Source organism: Pelodiscus sinensis, chromosome 32 (assembly GCF_052426305.1).
Source record: "Pelodiscus sinensis isolate ZL-2025 chromosome 32, ASM5242630v1, whole genome shotgun sequence".
Taxonomy (NCBI): domain Eukaryota; kingdom Metazoa; phylum Chordata; order Testudines; family Trionychidae; genus Pelodiscus; species Pelodiscus sinensis.
Window position 1 is genome coordinate 5,338,295 of NC_143083.1, and position 24,364 is coordinate 5,362,658.

At 44.1% G+C, this 24,364-nt stretch overlaps 1 protein-coding gene across 3 annotated transcripts in view; it reads left to right on the plus strand.

Moving 5' to 3' along the window:
- The window catches only part of MLLT1 (MLLT1 super elongation complex subunit), a 52,817-nt gene that overhangs the window by 22,485 nt on the left and 5,968 nt on the right, over positions 1-24,364 (plus strand). For 2 of the 3 annotated variants that reach the window (XR_016348190.1, XM_089774909.1), the window contains exons 4-10: positions 2,261-2,404; positions 4,653-4,778; positions 7,064-7,608; positions 12,520-12,617; positions 14,175-14,286; positions 19,004-19,103; positions 21,681-21,752. Coding sequence is in view for 2 of the 3 variants with exons in the window: in XM_089774909.1 (XP_089631035.1) it covers positions 2,261-2,404; positions 4,653-4,778; positions 7,064-7,608; positions 12,520-12,617; positions 14,175-14,286; positions 19,004-19,103; positions 21,681-21,752 (1,197 nt within the window). In the remaining variant the exon portion in view is untranslated. Of the gene's footprint in view, positions 1-2,260; positions 2,405-4,652; positions 4,779-7,063; positions 7,610-12,519; positions 12,618-14,174; positions 14,287-19,003; positions 19,104-21,680; positions 21,753-24,364 lie in introns of all 3 variants that reach the window. The other variant, XM_075903165.2, reaches the window with a different exon arrangement.

The following is a 24,364-nucleotide window of genomic DNA, read 5'->3' on the forward strand; positions in this document are numbered from 1 at the left end:
TTATCTGTGTAAGCGACGAGGAGTCCTGTGGCACCTTATAGAGTCTATAATATAGTCTATAATATAGACTAACTGAAGTGTAGGAGCATAAGCTTTCGTGGGCAAAGACCCACTTCGTCAGATGCATGTAGGTCTTTGCCCACGAAAGCTTATGCTCCTACACTTCAGTTAGTCTATAAGGTGCCACAGGACTCCTCGTCACTTTTGCAGAGTCAGACTAACACGGCTACCCCTCTGATACTTATCTGTGTGTGTATTGTGATACTCCTACAGCAAAGTGTGTCTTTCCATTAGCAGTAGAATTAGACACTCCACTGACATATGCTGATAAAACGTCACAGTGGCTGAGGATTCCCTTCCCACTAGGCTGCACTTGTGTTATTAGCAGCCAAAAAACTAGCAACCAATGGTAAGTGAAATGAACATGCAGCATTAAACTCCAAATTAAAAACCCTTATTTCTGGTAACTAACTTCATCTTGGATTACTAACTCAGTCTTAAACATGTGGTTTGTTTTTCACCACTTGCATTGTTTGTCTCCTATTGCCTTATCTTGGATGATGGAAATAAACGTATCAGTTTTACTTTTATGTACATCTTCACTTTCTGCTCTCCTGACATAGTATATGGACTCAATTGTAGGAGATGGTTCTCGCCTCCTCCCCCCATGGCACAGAAGACAAACAATATGCATGTTATCTTTTGTGAAACCTTTAACAACTAGCCAATTAGCCCATCATAAGATGGGATTTTCAGGTGTCTCCTCCACGTCGGTCTTCTCTCCTGAGCCTCCGGTCTCTCACTCCGTGTATCTCTCTCTCCTACTGCTCCCCCCCCCCCCCTCAGCTCTCCTCCGCCTCCTGCCTCTCTCACTTTCTCTTTTCCTCCCCCTCCTGCCTCTCACTCTCTCTTTCTGTTCTCCTCCCTCTCCTGCCTCTCACTCGGGAGAGAATGGAGCCCAAATGGTCGCTTGCGCCACTTGCTCCCACGTGGCGGCCCGGCTGAGCAGCGCAGAAGTCAGCCAAGCGCCATAGCGGAAGGTGAGAAGGGGGAGCAGGGCGATGATGTTCACAGCCAGGGTGCGGGGCCTGGAGCTGCTGTCACACCGCACGTCACCACTCCGCCCCCTTTTGCCTCCCGCCATGGCACTTGGCTGACTTCTGCGCTGCTCAGCCGGGCCGCCATGAGGGAGCAAGCAGCCGTTTGGGCTCCCTCACAGCGACCCGGCTGAGTGGCGCAGAAGTCAGCCGAGCGCCATGGCGGGAGGCGAAGGACGTGACTCAGGCAACAGCGCCGCCCAGAGGGAACAGCCAGCATTTCAGCATTACAAAGTCATAGACATTGGGCTACTATATATATGATGTAAGCCTAGGGACTAAAATTAGTAAATGTCTGTCCTTTTGCTAACCTTGTATTGTAGCTTCAAGTATTACAAGGATGAGTGACAGAGGAAATGTGTGTCTCCTGCTTTTTCTCTGTGGAAAGGGTGCCATCCGTACTCTGCTTCATGCTGTCTGTGTCCCGTACTGCAAATGCATGAGAATTATCTTCACTGAGGCTGCAAGTGGAACAGAGCGAGTTGGCCACATATAGGAAAAGGGTCTGACTTGTATACAAATCCCAGACTTCATCAGCTAAAGATGGCTCATTTATAGTACTTGGAAAGCTGAAAAGACTAGGGCATTTGCCCATTCATGAGCTGCTTCTCCCCAGTCATCAGCTGCCATCCATCTCATTCTGTTGTTTCAAACAAGATTTTGCAAAGCTAAGACTACTTCCCTCACCATGACTAATCTTTCTAGAACCCTTGCCCCTTTGGAGTGCAGGAGTTGTCCTTTCTATAAATGATAAAGCAAAATGTGTTTCTGATGGTGATATTCTCCAAATGATTCTGCATTTGTACCAGATTGGTATGGATAAAATTTGCACTTTGCTGGACCTGGGATGCCTTACAAAGGCCAGCATCCTTATAAACAGTCAGTTCTGGCAGGTGTTCATCAATATCTTTGTCTGTAGATTGTCACTCTAGGAAAAAAACTTCTGTCTGAAGTTTCTGGTGGGAGGTATTGGCAACTGTGATCATTGCAGGCATTCTGGAAAACGAGATATTTGTACCTAGTTTCTCAAAATTTTGTGATCCCAAGATGTAAAACTCTGTTATGAATGTGACATTCAAGTGTTTGTTCAGCATCCCTAGGATTGACCATTCGCCAAAACCTTGCCAAAAACTTTCACGAGTCTTCTGCTTCCTTGGTTTTAGGAGGAGCCGAAGAAAGTTTGCTTCACATATGACCTTTTCCTGAATCTGGAGGGAAACCCACCCGTGAACCACCTCCGCTGTGAGAAACTGACATTCAACAACCCCACGAAAGAATTCAGACGCAAACTTATTAAGGCTGGAGGGGTGAGTGCAGGAAGAACCAGGGATGTGAAGAGGCTTGTAGTGAAAAGGTGTAGCCTACTAATTCTGTTCTGGGGGTTCTCACTGTACTTGAAATCCAGCTATTTTCTTATTAACTTAGCTATTTGGATACCTTTATTGTATACAGTCTCAACTGGTCATTTGCTGCATTTGTCTTGGTGCCATCCCAAATCCTGGTTCTGATGACCTAACTGCAACACTACCAGCTGCAAGACGTACTTGTGTGGGTCATTGATATACTTGTATTTTCAGTTTAAATTTGTGTCTCTGTAGTATGAAGGCCGTAAACCTGTGACTGCAGAAACCACCCTGAGGAGGATGACTTTTTGTATTGGTCCATCTTGCTGTTCTCAGATTGTATGAGTTTCTTTTGTGAACTGGTTGGTATCAATAATGTCCTCCAGATGCACCAGTATAGAGCTGGAGGGTTAAGAAAAAAGAGATTCTGCAGTGTCTCTGTTCCTTTTTCTCACAAGTAGACTTAATAGTTGGCCATTAAGTGGCCCTGCATCCAGACATCCCCTGCCTGTCACTTAGGAAGCAGAACAAGGGCAAAGTTTGGGGTGCCACATTGTTTAAAGCAGGCTAATAGGAGAATTTGTCTTAGCATGAGAGAGATCATTTTCCCTGCACTACCGGTAGGAACCACCAGTTGCTGAGGGGAATCGAACCATGTAATCATGTCTGCTTTTTAAAAAGCCCATGTAGCATGCAATTTGTGGAGGGTTTAGAAACTTAAATTTGTAGAAATAGAGACTGAAATTAGAATGAAAGTAAATTTAGAGAGGCTCCAAATACAGGAGAAGCCAAGAAAGAGGAAAATTGAATTAAAGGAGAATGGGACATATGTGCTATCAAGATTACGTGATGGAAAATGAAGGCAAATAAAAGTGAAAGCAGAAAAGAAAGGAAAAAGTGGAAGTAAATAGTAAAAGTAAAGCTATGGCTAGCTAGAAAAGCTGCAGTGATAAAGACATGGGCAGCCACAATGGGTACATTATGGAATCTGTGGAAATTGGTACCTAAGGAATCAGTCACTGAATATTGTCAAATAGTTGTACATGGTCTAAGCAAGTTACCTTGTCCTACATTCCCTGTGAGACCTGGCAAATTCACAGTCTATTCTAATGTTCTAATATTTTGACATCAAGTCTTAGTCTTTTTCAGCTACAGCTATGTGACCGTGTTTTAGGCCTCAGCAGGTACATGACTCTTTTCCAGGTATTCCTAAATTAATTGCTAAAAAGGTTGTCTACCTAAACCCACCTCTCTGGCCTGGATGGTAGAAATAATCTTGTTCCAACAGGAAGATTGTCTGTAAGCGGAACAGCCTAGAAGTGGAGCTATTAATTTACTTATGGTTAGGATTAGGGTTCGTTCTAAGTCAGTCTATCCAGAACTTCCCCACAAGTCAGACATCCTCCTGCAATGAGGATAAAGAAGAAGTGGCTTATTTCTACCATAGAATGGTGCTGAGCACTATTTGCTTTTTAACACTTGTAATTTTTAGGGTTTTAGTCATGCATTTTTCTTACACATTTCTAGGATCATCAAATATTGGAGTAAAATCATGTTTGGGCAGTTATTTAGAAACTAGGAGGATCAACTGTGAGTCATGTCTGATGTGACACTTCAAAAATCTTATTAGTCCCATAACTCATTGTCAAAAAATGTGGAAAAGATTTCTTTCAGCCCCAAATTCTCAGTGGAATTACTTTAGCTACATACAGAGGAGCGTACAGACATTCTAACCTCTCGTGGCTGTCCACATGTTGTACTTCTGATCTTGCCATTTAACTAGTTTCCATGGATGTTCATTGGCTGAAAGAATCCAACTGTGTCGTGCTCTGTAAAATCTTGCTCTCCCCAGCCCCCAGTTTGCCTCCAAACTATTTAGGGCATGGGAGAGACTTGTGCATGTTACTCTTGCTGTCTGTAGCCTCTTGTGGTCATAGCCTTGGTTAGGCATCCTGTTTGTACACAGGGTGCTGAAGTTCCCTTTCGTGGAACTGAAACTTCACATTGCTCCCAAACTTATCTGAATGTTCTTGGTTTTAGAAATTGTCATTGGAGCTGGGAGTGTTAGCTAGAATTATTCAGGAGAGATCTGACATTTTTAAAGAGAAAAAAGACCTGATAATAGTAGCCAAAAATGATCATAAGTCACTTTCTCATGTTAAGTGTCAACTTTCCTCCTTACTTGTATATAATTTCTCTTCTCTATTACTAGGTGATGGTAATGCCAGAAGGAGCAGAAACGGTGTCCAGGCCAAGTCCTGACTACCCTATGTTACCCACAATACCGCTCTCTGCCTTCTCTGATCCCAAGAAGACCAAACCATCCCATGGGTCAAAGGTCAGTGAGGCGTGCTATGCTGCATATATTATTGGAGCGTTGGAATACAGGACTTTGCTTCTGAAAAGGCATCTAAAAATGAAGTTTCCTCTGCAGTAACTAATTCTGGTTACTCTAAGAACATCTGGGATTTCTTCTTCCTTGCACTCATTAGTTAGTGCCCTGGGCAGTCTCTGTTATTTGAGCTGTAGGATTCCCTTCTGAGCAAGGGCTTTGTGACTTCCTCAGCTTCTAATGGAGGAGATGCAGCACTCAGTAACCTTTGTTGGCATCCTCTATACCTGACATGTTAAAAACCCTGTAAATGCCTCTTAGGAATCTAGGTGTTCTTTCTAGTAGCTCACCCACACAGGCTCTATTTAATGGCTACATGCTAGAGTGATGAGTGCTTTGGAGATTCATAGATGAACATATCCTTCTGGAGTCCCATTGAATCCACTGCTCCTGTATCTCTCTGTCTCAAGTCTGAAGGGCCTTTAGAATTCTTGTGACTTCATGGCCTCTCTGAAGAGAGTTTTTTTTTTTTTTATTAAAGCAGACAAAATTTGGAAATATTTGAGCTAAGCCAATATGTTCAGTTGCTAGAGCTGATGTCTTTAAACTGAGCGTTAGTACAGCTTTCTTCATAAGTAGTTTCCCGTTGTTATAACTTGTTTCCATAGAGTAATAGGATTTATCTTTTGCTCTCTGTCTCATGTAATAGCGGCAGTCAGAGTCCTGGAGGAATTCAACCTTGCAGCAGACAGGAGAGGTTGACTAGAGAATCAAAACTTACTCTAGCAGTGTGAGTGCTTGAGATGGCCATGCAAAGGGCATATGCTAAGCTGTACCTGCTCAAGCAACTGGTTTGAAGATTTTAATAGACTGCCTGCAGCAATAGCTAGTTCCCCAAGGCTCCCGAAGAAGGTGAAATTCACCTTCAGTCTGCACCAGCCTAATGCAGCTGACCTTGTATAGGTTTTTGTACATGGGAAGGGCAATTCCCTCCTGATTCCCACAGGCAATGTGCCTTGAAGTAGATTACATGTGTTCTGTGAGTCTGCATAGCTACAAAAATTAATGGCCAAGCAGAATGCTCAAATGACCTGAAAAAGAGTTCTGTCTGAGTTCAAAAGCTTGTCTCTTTCATCAACAGAAGTTGGTCCAATAAAAGCTACTACCTCATCCACTGTATCTCTCTAATGGCCAAAGTGTTCATTCCATGCTACAATCCAGCCCTACTACCTGTTTTCTCCATTCTTCTAAACTTACTGTATTGTCTCCTGATCCTTATGTGATGCAACAGGGAAAAATGACTTTGAATCATGTATTACTTGTCTAATAGTGGCTGATCTGAATTTTTTTGGGCAGCAGATAGATAGAAAGTGCTGAACTGAGAAGAGAAACTATGACCTGTAAGATTGCTCATGTAGCCACTCTGTGCTGCTGAGAGAAAGCTCTCCTGGTAACGTAATAAAACCACCTAAACAAGCAAACAGGAGCAATGTGTGCAGAAGTGTCTCTCGCCAACATAGCACTGTGCACGCGAGCACTTATGCCAGCAAAACTTATATCACTCAGAGGGGTGGTTTTATCACACCATGAATGACACAAGTTTTCCTGAAATTAGGGGTAGTGTAGACATGGCCTAAATTTCTCAATTGTCTCATTCCAAACAGGCCCTCTTTCTTTCTCCAGCTTCCATGATGCACAACAGTACATGTGCACTAATTGGTAGAGCCCTGCATGGATACAAAATTTGTATCTACATCCACAAAAATGATCCATGGGTATCTGCATCCACATCCGCAAGTGCAGATACCCACAAATGTCTGCAGATTTGCAGCGCTCTACTAATTGGGGCCAGTCATCCAAAAGTGGCAAAGGAAAATGACTCCTCCTATTAGATAGGCTAGGTAAGTGTCTACTGCGGTGTGGTGGTTTTGGTTTTTGTTTTTGCTCCTTGTTTGGCTAAAGATCTGCTGTAATAGAAGCAGTGGAGATTTTAGTCATTTTCCTAAGATCCAGCATAGTTTAATGTTAGATATGTAATGCATTTTTGGAGAGGCATTGGGTGGGATCACAGCTTGCTCTGACAGGATAAAAGATCTAATATGTCTCTTCCATTTAATTTTGTTTCTAAGATTTGCCTGTTTTAAAAGGACAGGTTGGTTTAAAAGTTCACTTTTTGTCTAACACTTACATGAGGAAAAGAGTCTCCACCACTGTCTGGAAATTTTAGTTATAGTGCTGTACAGAATTTCAGGCTTTTTTATAGTTTCTGTGTTTCTGTCCCTAATTTTTAGGATGCAAACAAAGACAGTAGTAAAGCATCCAAACCACACAAAGTAACCAAGGAGCATAGAGAGAGGCCAAGGAAAGACTCGGAGAGTAAAAACTCCTCCAAAGACCTTGAACGAGAACAAAGCAAACCTTTGAAAGATTCCTCCAGGAAACCAGCTGAGAACAAACTGCCTAAGGAGGAGAAAGCACCTCCTAAAGCTGCTTTCAAGGAACCAAAACTGGCCCTGAAGGAGACCAAACTGGAGAACACTTCTCCAAAGGGTGGACCACAGCCAGAGTCAAAATCTTCCAGCAAGAGGCCCTCTAATGTGGAATCACCAAAGCCTAGTGCCAAAAAGCAAAAAAAGAGCAGCTCCAAAGGGGCGAAGAACATCCCAGGAACTTCTCCCCGAACCTCGTCTTCCTCGTATCCAGAGAAGAAACAAACCAAGGAGAAGATAAATGCCAAAGTGGAGAAAGTAAAAACTGAAAGCGAAGCCAAGGAGATCAAAAAACCCATGGAGATGGAGGAGTCAAATTCAGAGGATGAAACTTCTTTTAAATCCGAGGTGAGAGAGGGCTGGTGAGCATGCTGCTTGGGTTTCTTCATGAAAAAAGGTAGACTTGGTACAGAGTCTTTGATCTAGTCCTGATTTCAAGAGGATTAGGTCAGAGTGCATTAATGAACGGCCAATGTGTGTCTTCAGTCAGTCTCCAGCATGCTTAGTGTGGGGTGACTTCATACCTCAGCTTCCCAAAAATTGTTCATGTTGACAGGCCTTAAGGGAGCATTCAGTTTGGCTAATGCCCCATAATGATTCTACCTCAAGCAAAACTGCCTTATCTGTCCTACCCTAATTTAGCTACTGTTTCACATATGCAGTGCTACTCTGGGATTTGCCTGTAAATCCCATTAACCTTGAAATTTCAGGCCAAGTTATATTCTGTCAACCTGATTGAGTTTCTTTGCAGTGACAGTTATGGTACATGGTGCAGATCTAGATGAGCCTTCATCTTCTTTGGTGATAACATCACAAAGTAATGCCCTGATCCTAGTTAAAGAACTTAGTAAATAATTTTTCTTTTAGAAAAACATAAATGCAAAAATGGACTGTAATGACTTGTCTGAGGCTGATAGCAAGAAGTACCATGAGGGAGGGCTCAGAAACTACCTGATGCCTGCTAGCTAAATTTTCTAAGCTGAGACTTCTTCTAGAGATGGACATTGGTTATGGCTCCTGAATCATCACAAGGCCTCCTAATATAATTAATCCCTGGTATAGGTTGGACCTCCCTGAGCTGGCACCCTTGGGACCTGACTGATCCTGGATGAGGGATTTTACTAGACATGGGAAGGTCATTTTTGGACCCCTGCCACCAGCCCCCCTGGCCCAGTTGCTGGCTTCCCAGCTGACTCCCCACTTCCTGCTGATCCCACTGCCCTGCTGACCCACTGGGCAGCCACTGCTGTGACTCTGTCAGCCAGCCTAAAGCTAGGGCTCTGGGCAGCCCCACACACCAGGGCTCCCTGGGCAGCATTGGGTTTTGGGGCTTCCTGAACAGCCTCGTGTGTTGTGCTGGGGCTCCATGAGCAGCCCTGCACGTTGTGCACCAGGGCTCCCAACCCTGCTGCTACACACTGGACAGCTCCGCTGTCAGCTCCATGCAGATATCCCTGTGGGGCTGGCAGGGCAGTGGACTCCTTGCTGCTGGCCCTCCAGCGGGACTTACTGGTCCTGCAACATTCATGCTGGACTAGAGAATCCTGTTTAAAGGAGTTTCAGCCTGTACTAATCTTGGCTGAAAAGGTTCCGTTTTCCAGTGTAGACGTCTAGTGCTGGAAGAAGCTCTGCGCTCTCTTTTCCTACCCCCTTTCTCCTATTATTTTGGGCTATACCTGCATTATGAGGTAGGGCGTGATTCCCAGTGCACATAGACATACTCATGCTAGTTCTCATCCGTGCTAATGTGCTAAAAATAGTCTTCAGGAGCAGCAGCGGCATGGGACTAGTACTGCTGAATAGAAGCCAATCTGAATCCCGTAAGGCACATGTTTGGCACAGTTGGCTCATTCTGCTGCTGCCTGTGCCAGCCCAACTGTGTCACTGGCTTTAGCAAGCTAGCTCAGATGGGAGGACAAATCTCACCCTCACTTCTAGTGCAGAGGTTGCCTTGCTAAATGGAAAGTTCCGATCATTCATTACCTCCTCCTTGTGTACTTCATTGAATTACTGGAGCTTGTGCAGTGCTCGCTCAGTGTGTTCTGTGACTTGTTTTTCTGCCTGTGTATTTCAGGCAGAGCTCCATGAGGACTGGATATCACATGCCCTCTTGCCAGTTTGGGTGGTTGTGGAAGAGGGCACTTTTTCCAAGCCCTGCTCTTTTCCTCAATGTTTTGACTGAGCATTAAACTGAGGAAGGGCCCTGGATACCTTGGTGAGAGCTCCATGGTGCTTGGAAAATTGAAAAAAGGGTACAAAGAGACTAGCATGTTGAATGCCTGTGCAGCCACTCAGTTTCCTGGTAGCGTCCATGCAGCCTTCTTTTGAGACCAGCTTTATCCTGAGCATAACTCACTACTTCCTGTTTAGAATGGAGCATAAAATGGTTAGCTTCCAGGGATGTTAGCATGTAGTTGTTTACATGATAAAACCTGGGCTCAACAGTTAATCCTAATGAATACATGCACACACACCCTACCCCCTTGCTGCATATGTAGGTCTTTTAACATGTAGCAGAGTTGCAAAAGAGGATGAGAGAGAATAGCTTCATTTTTCCTTAGTGAAAGTTCAGCTTTCACAAGTTTAGGAAATTTTAAAACCATGACCTTTCTGGGGTGTTTTATTGCAGGTACACACACACAGATGGTTAGAAACACACATAGGTCTACCCTGGATGTGGTGGGGAAAGGCTGCTTGAAGTAGTAAGGGATCAGTTCTCAAATGCAGCAGGTTAGAGATACTGAGGAATATGATCGGAGGAAATTAGATGAATCAGTTGTTGTATAAAGACAAATATTTCACTCAGCTGTTAACTTCAACCCAGCTTTAGATTGTCCATGTTCACAATAATGAGACCAGTAAAACCTCATCCAGTAGCTATAAATGCAGCCCATAAAGACTCTACTTGACTGAGAAAAGTCATCTAATTGGAAAGTAGCTTTGCTGTAGTCACCTTTACTAGCTATCAACTTCCAAATGGCTTGTAGACCAGGTAGCTCAAGCAGGCTTTTCCCTGTGATCCAGTTAGGGTTGTTGGAAAGTCTGATCAAAAGGGGACCTATACTGTGTCCGGTCAGATGTATGTCAGGGGCTGCAGCTCCTGACCCAGGCCCAGAACAAAGAATGCCCAATTGTGGGGGAGGAGAGGATTTGAGCTATGGAGGAGGAGAAAGAGGAGTAAGTGGAATGGGGCCCTCAAGAGAAGAGGCCTAGAAGGAGTAGAGCTTTGGGGGAAAGAGATGGAGCAAGGTCCCAGCGCTTCTGCTGTAGTGTCTGGTTTTCAGAGATTAGAAAGTTGGAACCTAAGCACACCTCTTTGTTCAAGTGGAATACGTCTGTCATCTCTTCCAATGACCTCCAAGGAAGCAGGGGGACAGTATGAGTAGCATGGGATTTTTTGCTTTATTTTTTGTTGTTTCCTTGTTCTTGGGGAAATGTTGTTTGTAATCTAAGTGTGCCCAGCTACTGCAGTGCTGTTTGCCTCCCAAGTTTTGGAAATGGTGCTGATGAATGACCCCTTCCCTAAATAGTTGTGTGAGGGCCCAAGATGGTGCAGTGTACAGGAAAAAAACACCTGTTAGTTGGTCAGATACTAGATTATACGGGTAGCTCGCAGATCCAACTTCAAAAGCAGCACTTCCTGGTCCCAGCAATCTTGAAGGAGCTCTGCTGTAGGTCTTTAGTGTCTGCTTCCGCTTAAGATCTTATTTAACACTTGTTAGCTCTTATTTAATACTTCCCTGGTTTTGGTATGAGATGCATGCATCTCTGGTGTGCTAGATAATAAACCTATAAGATAAAAATATAACGAGAAAAAAAGCTGTCACCGCCTCCTTTGGTGTCCATGTCATTAACGCAAAGGTGTTTATTCATGAGTCTATTACCGGGATGGAATAAACTGTATTTAACCTTCCTTTTGAATTAACCTTCTTGATGTTTCCTGGTATATAAAATATATTAACCAATAGAAAAGCAGGACTTTAAGACTCAGTATTCCATTGCATGAAATAACCATTGGCTTTCTAGGAGTAAGAACAAATTAACATGCTGTTTCCTGGAAGAACTACCAAGAAATAGCACTGCGTTCTGTTACTTAGAGGAACTTTAATAAATAAATCTAGACCTAAAGGACTATCTATTACAATAATCCTTACAGTGAGCATTTTTTTTTAAGTTTCTGATGTTTTAGACTAGAATGCTTGATTTAGCCTTGACTGCCACCTTGTGGTCTCTGATAATAAAGAGCGTAAGTGTTCAGCAAATATCTGATGCTATACAAAAGATTCTACAAATATTTTAATACTTAATTTCCATATGTTACTAATAGCACCTATTAAAACTCCTGTTTACTTGTCACAATTTTATTCTGTTTGCTTCTTACATTTCTGTTTGGTTGTATGTCAGTAAAGTTGATTCCATCTGTTTGATCAGATTCTCAGTGTTGGAATTGCAAACAATGCAAGAGAATATTTAATTATGTTCATTGACAGTTTAAAAGATGGAAACATTTTTATTGATTTTTGGTCTTTGAGATAGTTTCTGTGAAAATCTAGTCAGGAGCCAAATCACAGTTTTCTTGTAAAGCAGTAACTGCTAGGCACGCTATAAAGATGTAATGTCAATTTAAAATATATAGTTTTGATTAGAAATAGTCTTAGTTTAAAGAATAATTTCAGCTATGAGAATTAAAGTAATATTAAAAATTAATTCATTTTCATAATTTATACTAGTTTATTTTTGTGCTTCATCTTTCACAGTGAAAATAGTAATTTCACATCCAGGTTGTCACATACTATTTCATGCCTTTTGAGATGGTATGAGACAAGGGTGGTGTGTATTGGAAGTGTGTGCTGCCACAGTTTCAGCTATCCTGAGGCTACATAATCCCAAAAACTGTCAGCCCAGAATAGGATGACCAGATGGCAAGTGTGAAAATTGGAACACTCTTTTCTTTTTTTAGGGGTGTGCAGGGTGCTGTTACCTATATAACACAAAGCCCCGAATATTGGAACATCTGGTCATCCTACTCCAGAAACTTTCACTCATATTAGTTAATTGAAATTACATCATAAATGTCTTTTGTCTTTTTTAATGAGAGAGAGGTGCTGTAGATAAAATGAGATTGTTCCATTCTATGTGAAGTTCTTGAGCATTGCTAGATCATGTTGCGTTTTGGTCTGTCTTGTCTGTGGATTGAAAGGTTAAGATTTTTTTTCCTCTTTTTTTTTTTCTTCTTCCTTTTTCATTTACCTTCTATGGGGGGTGAAGTCTGTCCACTCCAGTCCTTCCAACTCCAGTTCCAGCTCAGATTCCAGTTCTGACTCGGATTTTGAACCATCTCAGAATCACAGTCAAGGTGTGTTGCAAGAAGTGATATTCTTCAAAAATCTTCTCACTTGGTTTATGTAAAGTGTATGTTTGGATTTTTTTTTTTTTTTAACCAAATGTTACAGTCCAGGAATTCCCCAGAGGGGTATGATAAAGGCTAGTACGGGGGGGGATATGATAGAAATCTATAAAATAATGAATGATGTGGAGAAAGTGAATAAGGAAGTGGTGTTTACCTCTTTACATAATGCATGAACTAGGGTCACCCAATGAAATTAATAAGCAGCAGGTTTAAAACATAACAAAATACTTCTTCACACAGTGCACAGGCAGCCTATGGAACTTGTTGCTAGGGGATGTTGTGAAGGCCAAAAGTATAACTAGAGTAAAAAATATTTTGATTGATTGATTAAGATATGTTCATGGAGGATAAATCCATCAATGGCTATTAGGATGGGTATCCCTAGACCTTTGATTGTGAGATACTGGGACTGGATGATGGGATGAATCATTTGATGATTGCCCTCGTTTTGTCATTCCCTTTGAAACATCTGGCTTTGGTCACTGTTGAAAGACAGGACACGAGGTTAGATGGGCCATTGGTCTGACCCACCATGGACATTCGTATCTTCTCCTTTTCACACCACCATATAACTGACAGTCATTGTACTGGATTCCTTGAGCCTATCTAAGGCCATCGACCTAACTTGGCTTCGCTGAATGGAATTGATGCATGTTGAATTTACTGTGTGATTCTCTGCAAGAGAAAAAGTAGTAACTGATGTGTTTGCCATAAACAAATGTGTTGCTCTGGTATTTAATCTGTGGGCACTGAATATATCTGGAATTGCCTTTTTCCTTCACCGTTTGTTGGCTTCTCTTTTATTTAATCTTTAAGAACTTTGTGATTTATTCAGCTTACGAGGTTTTATTTTGTAATTTTGTTCAGTGCTGACTAAAATCTCGTGGCATCGCTAGGCATATGACTTGACTCCCACAAACTCAATTTGTCCCTGTAAATAAAAATTAGACATGGAAAAGACTATTTATATTGAGTTCATCCCCTTGCCAACGCAGATTTGTTCCCTTTATTATACTTCCAGTGCTTTGTTTTGTCCAGCTTTAATTACCCAAAAAGATGAAGTGTCCATCACTACTTTCAGCAGTCATGATTAACTCTGTGGTGATGCAAATGCTTAAAACTAAGGCCTGGCTCACACAATGTAAAAAGTGTCTGATTTTGCTTTGACCAAGTAGGAAGAGTAAAAAAAACATTTAAAATAAAAAAAAAGGTTTTTAATAGTAAATTAGTATACTTTTTCCAGTGAACTGATGTTAGAAACCTGAATTTCCAACACCTCACCAGTCTTGAGATACACTGAATGACATATCGATGGCTAGAACTTAAAACTTCTGTGACACCCGTCTGAAGAAATCATGACTCCTCTGGAGATAACTTATGGATAAACTAAGCCAAGTTTGGTTCATGGCAGTTAAATAGGATTCTGTAGCAATCCTGCTGAAGACATATCACATCTGCGTTAAACTGCTTTTCTCCCTTTTCCTCCCTGACCTCTAATCTCAGGCCCATTGCGCTCCATGGTAGAGGATCTACAGTCAGAGGAATCGGACGATGATGACTCCTCTTCTGAGGAAGAGGCGGCAGTCAAAGCCAACCCAGTCAGTCGGGATTCCAGGTGATAAGAGGCTGAAAGATGCCTAGCCATCTCTTCATTTTGCCTATGTTTATATCTCTGTATAACTTCTATGTCTATAACTTTGTAAGAGAAAGGAAATGAGGTCATGGTTTTGAGTGCTGGAGGGTTGGTTTTTGAAAGTAACAAATTCATGGAATTTTGAAGAAGAGGGCCTTTTGAGGAGTGTTATGTGGCTGCTAAACTCAAGGTCAACAAAGTGCCAAAGGCGAATTGATATGGTAGAAAGTCCCTTAGACTTGAAAGGGAATAAGTCATTAGAATCTTGAGAGCAGTTTCACTGGAGTATGGAGGACAGAACTTGGGCTGGAAGAATTAGAGGAGAGAAATGAAAGGGAGAAGGCCAAGGAGCTTGGAAATAAAGTTGTGGCTAATAAGTACGGGCCTATCAAATTCATGGTTTTAGGATTTTAAAAATCATAAATTTCATTATTGCAGCCACTGGCGGCCTGTCCATAGAGGCGAACTAGGTGGTTGCCTAGGGCGCCAAAGTTAAACTGTGTTGAGGGGTTTGAAGGCGGGGACGCCGATCGCGCGTTTCGCCTAGGGTGCCAGTTGCTGGCAGCTCGTCTAGGGCCGCTCCTGATTGCAGCTATTTAAACCTGAAATTTCACGGTGTTGTAATTGTGTGGATCTTGACCCGAAAGGAGTTTGAGGGAGAGTCACAAGGTTATTGTAGGGGGGGTTACATTGCTGCTACCCTTATTTATGCAATGCTGCTAGTGGTGGTGTTGCCTTTAAAGGTGGGCAGCTGGAGAGTGGGGGCTGCTGAGTGGGAGACCAGCTTTAATGGCAGAGTTGCTGGAGGATCCCTTCCTTAAGAGGTGGGCACGTGGCCAACAGCCACTGCTCTCTGGTTGGCCCAGTTCTGAAGACGCAAGGGTTGCAGTATAGAATCATAAAATACTAGGACTGGAAGGGACCTCGAGAGGTCATCGAGTCCAGTCCCCTGCCCTCATGGCAGGACCAAGTACTGACTAGACCATCCCTGATAGACATTTCTCTAACCTACTCTTCAATATCTCCACAGATGAAGATTCCACAACCTCCCTGGGCAATTTATTCCAGTGTTTAACCACCCTGACAGTTAGGAACTTTTTCCTAATGTCCAACCTAAACCTCCCTTGCTGCAGTTTAAGCCCATTGCTTCTTGTCCTATCCTCAGAGGCCAAGATGAACAAGTTTTCTGCCTCCTCCTCATGACACCCTTTTAGATATCTGAAAACTGCTATCATGTCCCCTCTGTCTTCTCTTTTCTAAACTCAGCAAGCCCAATTCTTTCAGCCTTCCCTCATAGGTCATGTTTTGTAGACCTTTAATCATTTTTGTTTCCCTTCTCTGGACCCTCTCCAATTTCTCCACATCTTTCTTGAAATGCAGTGCCCAGAACTGGACACAAGACTCCAACTGAGGCCTAACCAGCGCAGAGTAGAGTGGAAGAATGACTTCTCGTGTCTTGCTCACAACACACCTGTTAATGCATCCCAGAATCATGTTTGCTTTTTTTGCAACAGCATCACACTGTTGACTCGTATTCAGCTTGTGATCCACTATGACTCCTAGATCCCTTTCTGCCGTACTCCTTCCTAGACAGTTGCTTCCCATTCTGTATGTGTGAAACTGATTGTTCCTTCCTAAATGGAGAACTTTGCATTTGTCTTTATTAAACTTCATCCTGTTTACCTCAGACCATTTCTCCAATTTGTCCAAATCATTTTGAATTATGACCCTATCCTCCAAAGCAGTCGCAGTCCCTCCCAGCTTGGTATCATCTGCACACTTAATGGACACCCCCCCCTCCCAAAAAAAAAAACAAAAAACAAAAAACTTGTCTCACACTCATGTTGCAGCTCCCTTTTGGGTCAGCCCTCCTGTATAAGAAATGTTGGTTTCCCCCATGAAAACACACACAAGACCAGATTTCATAGTCTGAGACACATTTTTCATGGCTGTGAATTTGGTAGGGCCCCCGGGATAAGACAATAAGGAATAGAGGTTGACAGAAGACACTACAGAATGTAGGCTTTTTTAATTAAAGCCACTAGCCCTCAGAGTTGGGAAACCTTTCAACTTTCCACCAATGCCATTTGTCCTACTGAGGCTCCAGACAGCGTGTGACGTTATTCTTTGCATTGGAGGAACACGTGGCTCCAGTCATGGGCCACGGCCTTGCATTGCTAGGCACTCTACAGACACAGCCAAATAAACTCCCCTTTTACTCTCACTAGAGTGTTGACACTTAAGCTGTGCGCTGGTGGGATAGCTGTGTTGGTCCCAGCATATTAGATAGACAAAGTCATGAGGTTGTATCTTTTATTGGCCCGACTTCCGTTCGTGAAAGAGACACGCTTCCAAGCTACACAGAGCTCTTCCAGGTGAACAGGTTCCAGTGCCTAATGATATTTATGTCAGCACTATTTCATTGCTGATCGTTGTAGTGGATGGGATATTAAAGGTAGAGTGAAGCCCGTGGACACTGAAGGTGGCATTGGGATGTTGAAGATACCTCAGAGAGGAAAGCGGGGGAGGGTACAGAGAAAAGCAATGAAGGGTAGAAATGGTAGGGACCCCAAAGGGAAGCATGGTTTTCCATGGAGTGATGCTGGGTATGGCTAAGGTAACAGTCACATTACCAGTAGTAAATATTGATTATATGGTAACACAGGGTCCCATTGTCCTGGATGGTGTAGAAAAACAGAAAAGAGACAGTCTGTGACCCATGCAGAGCTTGCACCCTAAGTATACCAGCTGATAAAATGATCGTTAAGGGGCGCATAAAGGCTTTTGAATTCCATTGAATTCCAATGGGATTCGTGCCAACTTCCTTAGCTGTTTTTTAAGTTTTTCTTCTAAGTGTTTTTTTAACCCCATACTTGCCTGTGACCATGGTGTGGTCTGGAAGCAGTAGTTCACTCAAGCTCTGACTCGGGAGCTGTAATTGACTGTGCAATTCACCTCATTCCACCAAATGAGTTTGATCTGGAGAGAATAGGGAAATGTTGAGGCTGGCTGGCCATATTATCTTCTCCTTACCTCAGGTTAGCAGTACACAGCACAGAAGTACCGTAAATTAGCATATATAAACTGCAGGTTATACATGTTTTTACAAAGCTCCCTCTCCCCTGCAGGGTATACATGTCCACGGGGTATACAAGTTTATTTTTACTCATAAGCAGCTCTGCCCCATTAGAATTGGTTCAGCTCTGCTCCGCTGCAGGGAAGGCCTGACGAGCTTCCAGCATGCCTGCGCTGTGCTCTCCGTCTGTCCCCCCCCCCCCATCCGGAGGAGGGTGGGTTGCGCCTGGCTGTGGCTGCGCAGAGCCAGGACGCAAGTGCAGCTCCCCTCCCACAGGCCGGCCAGCTTGCCTGCGCTGTGCTCTCCATTCCCCCCGCTGGCAGCAGGATGGCTACCTAACAAAAGATGGGTGGAATGCAGGACATTGGCAGTTTATCTTGGTATGTGCAATTACCGTGAATTAGCCTATAGAACCTTCGGGTTATACACGTCCGTGGGTAATCTACGTTTTTTTACACAGCAAAGAAAAACCACAGGTTATACACGAGAGCGGGTTATATACGCTAAAACACGGTAATTCTAAATCCTGTTGCAGACTCTCACTGATTAGACTGAGTTTCTGCAGGACTTGGCCCAAAGCAGTTACCTGCTTTAGTAGAAATGGTTGGATTTTTGTGTCTCTTCCGTCAAGGTATGTTGCTCTAGGCAAGATTTGAAATCTCATGTTGGACACTTGAAATCAAACGCTTAGCCCAAGCAGCAGCTATAGGTTTTGAATGGGATCCTCTATCCACCACAAAATATACTACTTGGATTAACTTCTGTCTATATCACAGTGACAAAAAAGGACTCTGGAGCTTTTTACGGGTCTGTGCAATTTCTGGTCAATCGAGTTGAGGTTGTTTTGGTTTTGCATGTTTATGCACTGAGGATAAGCCTTCAGTGGGAATGTCTTGGTTTCCCTCCTTATTCATTGTAAATGTTTAATGCTACTTGAATACAGTGCTGACAGCATTCTGGAATGCTGAGTCTCTGTGCAGGAGCAATAGCACATCATCATTTCGAGTCTTATTTAGTTTGAATTACATTGAAGTGTGCTCTGTTGGGTAGTGATGTAAGATGTAAGAGACTAGTCGACTATCCAATAAGCAGAAGCTTATTGAATAGTCAACTAGTGATGTGACTAGTCACCCCCCTTCCCCCTTGCTGGGGGGGAGCAGAGGCACAGCGCAAACGGTGCTAGCAGGGACTGAAGCAGCCTCTGCTTGCGCCGCTTCTGCTGCGATTCTGCTTTTGAAATGTACAAGCGTCCCAGCAGAGCTCTTATACATTTTAAAGGCTGAGACGCCAGGGAGCGCAGAGCCAGCAGGAGTCCCCTGATGGTCCCATACTCCCTGTGGGGCTTCAGCTTTTGAACTGTAGCAAAGGTCCAGAAGGGCTCTTGCTACAGTTCAAAGGCGGAGGTGCCCTTATAGGCTAATCGAATAGTCGATGGAAAGCCCATCAACTATTTGATTAGTTAATCTAAATTTAACATCCCTAGAATTGGAACCACACGTTGACCAAAACACAACTGCAACCTAAACTATGAAAATAAGATTTTTGATCCATGTATTTCTCATATAGCTAAATATCAGCTTCCTAATAACAGGTGATGTTAACTCTGTGCTCCTTGCTTCTCAGATTGAGTCTTAGCGACAGTGACAGTGACAACAGTGCGGACTCCTGCCTGCCCAGTCGAGAACCTCCTCCCAGTCAGAAACTGCCCCCAGCTAATAATAAGGTATTTGCAACATGTATATCTCCATGCTCCTTTATTGACTTTGTCTTGGATCTGCATCTCCTAAATAGGCAAGAATGAACACCCTGGAAGCTTTGCCTGTGGAAGGAACTGTGGGACTGGTCCCTTCAAGGGCTCACTTTAATTGGCAGGAGTGGGGGGAGGAGCACTATCAACTTAACATCAAGTCAGTTTCAGTGTTCCAAGTTCCAGGTGCTTTACCTACTTGTGAGGCTCCATACAAATTCAACCAGCACGTTTTCTGACTCACTAATACTGTGATCTCCCCAAGGCTAACTTACTATGCAGTAAGCCAACTAGAAAATAGGATCAGAGAGGTAGTAGCCATGTTAGTCTGAATCTGCAAAAGCGATGAGGAGTCCCGTGGCACCTTATAGAATAACACAGTGGTCCCCGACCTTTATGGGCTCCCGGGCGCGTGGGGGCGGGGCCACTCGCGCCGGGCGCCCGGGGGCGGGGCCACTCACGCGCCCGGGGGCGGGGCCGTGCATCCTGGGGCACGCCAGGGCCGGGGCCGCCCGAGCCCCTTGTGCCGTGGGCCCGGGGCTGGCGCCGCCGCCCGAGCTGCGCGCCTGGGGCCGGCACCGACGCCGCGCGCCCGCATGTGCCCCGGGGCTGGGGCCGCCCGAGCGCCGCGCACCAGGCGCCGGTGAGTGTCGCGCGCCTGGGGCCGGTGCCTCCAGTGCGCCACGCGCTGGGGGGCGGGGCCAGCCCGGGTTGTTGGCGGGCGCATACAAATGCCCTGGCGGGCGCCATGGCACCGGCGGGCGCCATGGCACCTGCGGGCACCGCGTTGGGGCCACTGGAATAACAGATGTATTGGCGCATAAGCTTTCGTGGGCAAAGACCCACTTTGTCAGACGCATGTGAAATGTACAAATGTGCATCTGACGAAGTGGGTCTTTGCCCACGAAAGCTTCTGCTCCAATACATCTGTGAGTCTATAAGGTGCCACAAGACTCCTCGTCGCTTTTGTAGAAAATAGGAATAGCTTTTACTCTAGTATAGTTCAATAATAGTAATCTGAAATTAATTTTAACAGTAGTTGATCAAGTATTTTGAGTGGGAAGTGATTTGTTGTACAGTATCTCTGTACAGTATGGCTCCTTGGAACTCAGAGGACTGTATGGTTATGGAGAGCAAATTAGGAGCAGAGTTTTAAACTGTCTTATATCGGCAGTAATGAGGCTTAATGTATTGCATGCAGTTCTTAGCATCTTGCCAGCAAAAGGGCAACAAATTGCATGGAATTCAGAAAAGAATAACAAACTAGTTTTTATATTGTAAGCAAAGCTCTCCATCTCCCCATTAAACAAACAGAGCTTAGCCGATGACTAAAAAGTGCGTACAACAACGCCAAGATGGAAAGGAATTTTTTGGGAGGTCCATTAGAAATGATGTTCAACTAGTAAGTGCAAAGCGCATTCTAAACATCAGAAAGAGTTTTCTAAGAAAAAACAAGGAGTCCGGTGGCACTTTAAAGACTAGCAACTTTATTAGGGTGAGAGCATAAGCTTTTGTGAGCTAGAACTCACTTCTCAGATGCTGAAGAAAGAGTGAGAAATGGGAAGGTAACAACGGTGCTAATTAAATCAGAATCTATGTGGCTTATCTCCAACAGTGGTGAGAAGGTGAGAGTACCTGAATGGGAAATTACTTATTGTACTGTGAGAACCACTCCATGTAAATCTGTTAGTCTTGAAAGTGCCATCAGACACCTTATAGAAATGTAGCCATGTTACTCTGGTGTAGCTGAAACAAAAAACAGGACTATGTAGCTGTTTAAAGACTAACAAGATGGTTTATTAGGCCCACGAAAGCTCATCACCTAATAAACCATCTTGTTAGTCTTTAAAGAGCTACATAGTCCTGTTTTTTGTTTCATCAGACACCTTATTTTTGCTGAAACGGACTAACAAGGACCTCTCTGAAACCAGTTTTCTGAGAGAGATCTTTTGAATTGTGAATTTATTTGTCAAGGGATGGAAGTCATATCACAAACAAGTGAAAAATGAACAGAGGAAACCATTTATTGCTACTCCTAGAGAATGGTCTTAGGAGCTAGTAGGCCATGACTGCTGTGGTTTCCTGACCAGATTCTCTGTAGCTGGCTAGCAATGTGAATGTTTGCCTTTGCTTACAGGTTCCAAAGTTGTCAGCATGAAGGACTTCTTACTTGTAAGCGTAACATTTTCATGTTATACAGTTCACTTCTTTACCCAGCACTGTGAAAAATAAGAGCTGTTGCTCTACGTTGCAGAGCTGCTGAGGTTGTGATCATGCCCTTAGCCCCAGTCGATCAAGACTGTGTTTTCCAAGTCTCTGATCAATACTTAGTGATGGAGAGAGACTCCTCCCCTTCCCCCTCCCCCCCAATCTTAAATCCCTGCATCACGGTTCTGTCTTGTGCCAAAGGCAGCTGTCTCCACAGCTCATCTACTTCCCTGCCTAGGTCAGCCAGAGGATTTCCTCCCACTGGGTTCTCTACTGCCAAACCATGACAGTTCTGCCCTGCCTGAATTATTGGTCGCAACCCACCCTTATTTGTTTTCTTCTCAGGCCTCGGGAAGAAAGAGTCCAGAATCTTGCAACAAGCCAGAAAAGATCCTAAAGAAGGGAACATATGACAAGGTACTTTTGCTTAGAGTAGGCATAGCGTATAGTGGGATACAATAGGACATTTCTCCATGAAAATAAGATCTCAGGAGGAGTTGGAATGATTTTGGCCCGTTAAAGGCTGCACACTGAAATACTGAAGCGGGAAGTACTGGCTCAAAATGAAATGACTGAAGTGTTGTGTTTGTAAGAAAGGAACAGCACATCCTTTCCGTGTGTTGCCTATTAGGGTAGTTTGCTTACTTGGCTCTTTGTCATTCGTCCTCTATTGACAAGGTAGTTTAAAGCTGTGTTTGATCTTTACCAGGATGCTTTATAGCTGGGCTACTCAACACACGGCCTGTTTGTTTGCGGCTCGCGGTGCAGTTTGGGTTTACATGGGGCTTAGCCCGCAGATGGGGTCATTTGAACGTGGCCTCCACTGGGAACATGCTCCCCAACAGCGAGGCGACTCCCAGGCGGGGTGAGCATTGAAAGATACAAGCAGATGGGCTGGCTGGAACAGACAGGTACAGGGTGTCTAGCCCCCAGGGACGAGGTGCCAGAAGCCCCAGGGCATTGTGGGAAGTGCTTTGCATTCATGCCTGTCAGTATGAAAGAAGCTATTTGCATGTATATGCAACCACACTTAAGTTGCAGCCCTTGGCATGTGCTGTATCATTGTGGCCCCCAGGGCTTCCAAAGTTGAGTAGCCCTGCTTTAGAGCATGGCAGGTCGATTATTGTTTCACATTCCACTTGCTCAGAACCTTGCATTGTCGAGATCTTTCTTTAGCTCAGTGGACACCTCTTTCTCCCCTCGAGGACAGCTTCATTAGGTTTTTTGAACCACGCACGTTATTTAAGTTACTGAAATGCTAAACAGTCAAACTGTGATTGGCTGATTTCTTCAGTATCCTGAAAGGTTTCAGTAGGAGAACTCTTCCTATGTAAAAAAGCTTCAGAGGGGTAGCCCAGTTAGTCTGTAACAGGAAGAACTTAAAAAACAACAAATAGACTAATAGCACCTTAAAGACTAACAAAGCATGTAGATTAGTGATAGAGATGCAGCCGTGTTAGTCTGGTCTAGCTGAAATAAAAGACAGAACTATGCAGCACTTTAAAGACTAACAAGATGGTTTATTAGGTGATGAGCTTTCGTGGGCCAGATCCACTTCCTCAGATCAATATGTGGAAGAAAATTGGCACAACCATATATACCAAAGTCTGATTCGTCAATTTTATGTGTTCACTTTTTTTTTATTGTATCACTTTGGTAAATATGGTTGTGCCAATTTTCTTCCACATATTGATCTGAGGAAGTGGGTCTGGCCCACGAAAGCTCATCACCTAATAAACCATCTTGTTAGTCTTTAAAGTGCTGCATAGTCCTGTCTTTTGTTAAAACATGTAGATGAGAACATGAGCTTTTGTGGGCAAAACCCACTTCTTCAGATGACCAAGTGGGTTGCGCCCACAAAAGCTCTTCCTATTTAGAAATCCTTTAATATACCTTCATTTAGGAGCCACACGTTGTACTACTTTTATGTTCACGCTGTGAGGATTACCTATTGGACTGCAAACCAGAAGAAAACAATGTTCAACTATTAAAGACCATGTTTGCTTGTGAACTTGGTAGCAGAAGGGTCAGAAATACATCCTTTCAGTGGTCAGCCTAGTGTGTTCTGAGTGAGATGCTTGTCCCCAGGTGAAACATGAGTGCTATGCTAAAGTGTGTGTCATGACTGATTTCTTTGCCTTGGTAGGGTTGCTTAATGAGCTCAGTTTTGCTGGTACATGCATGAATAACTCTGGGACAGCTTTATAGGTAAAGAACCTGTCCTCTGATTGAAAGCAGCAGGACAGTGGTTCTCAACCTGTTTGCCATTGTGGGCCATGCAAGCCGTTCTCTCTACATTGTGTGGGCCATGTCCACACACTATATATATTCTACCTGCGCATCTGCCCAAAACCAGAAAAAGGTTCAATATTGGTCATATGGCGGCAGTATGATTCCAATTGATACAGCACCTTTCACTTCAACACTGCCAAGTGTCAACCAAGAGCATTTTAAATTAGCAAAACGAGACAAAATATTGACGGTTAAAATTAACTGTGAGCGTGGCCTGGCATGGTGTATTATCGCCCTCCCTTCCGTGCTACTGCTGACAGTGTGGCTAGGAAGCCCTGCCTGGTGCAGTGTGTACACCATGCTCCCAGTCATGGACTACCCCATGCCTCTTCCCAGCCTTCTCCCCCAGACAGAGAATGCCCAACCAGCCTGGGACAGCCCACTCCCTTGCAGCCAGACCCCCAGCACTGGACTGGTGCATACACACCTACCCTGCAGGGATAGAATGGCCCTCCAGGGACTGTCCTCTTCTGCATCCTATCCACCACTCGGGGACTGCCCCCTGGCAGCTGTACCCTGCCTGCCCCCCAGTATTTAACCTCCCCATCCAGGAACTATGCGCACTCCCTCTCTCCCACTAGAGTCTGTCCCCCATGGACTGGCTGTACCTTCTCCCCACAGCCCCACTCCCCTGGGCCCTTCTCCCAGCACCCCTCAAGGCTTTAGGCCCCTGCACATCCTGTCCCACGGGTCTCCTGTCTTGGCAGCACATAGCTCAACCATGCAGCCCCCCTTCC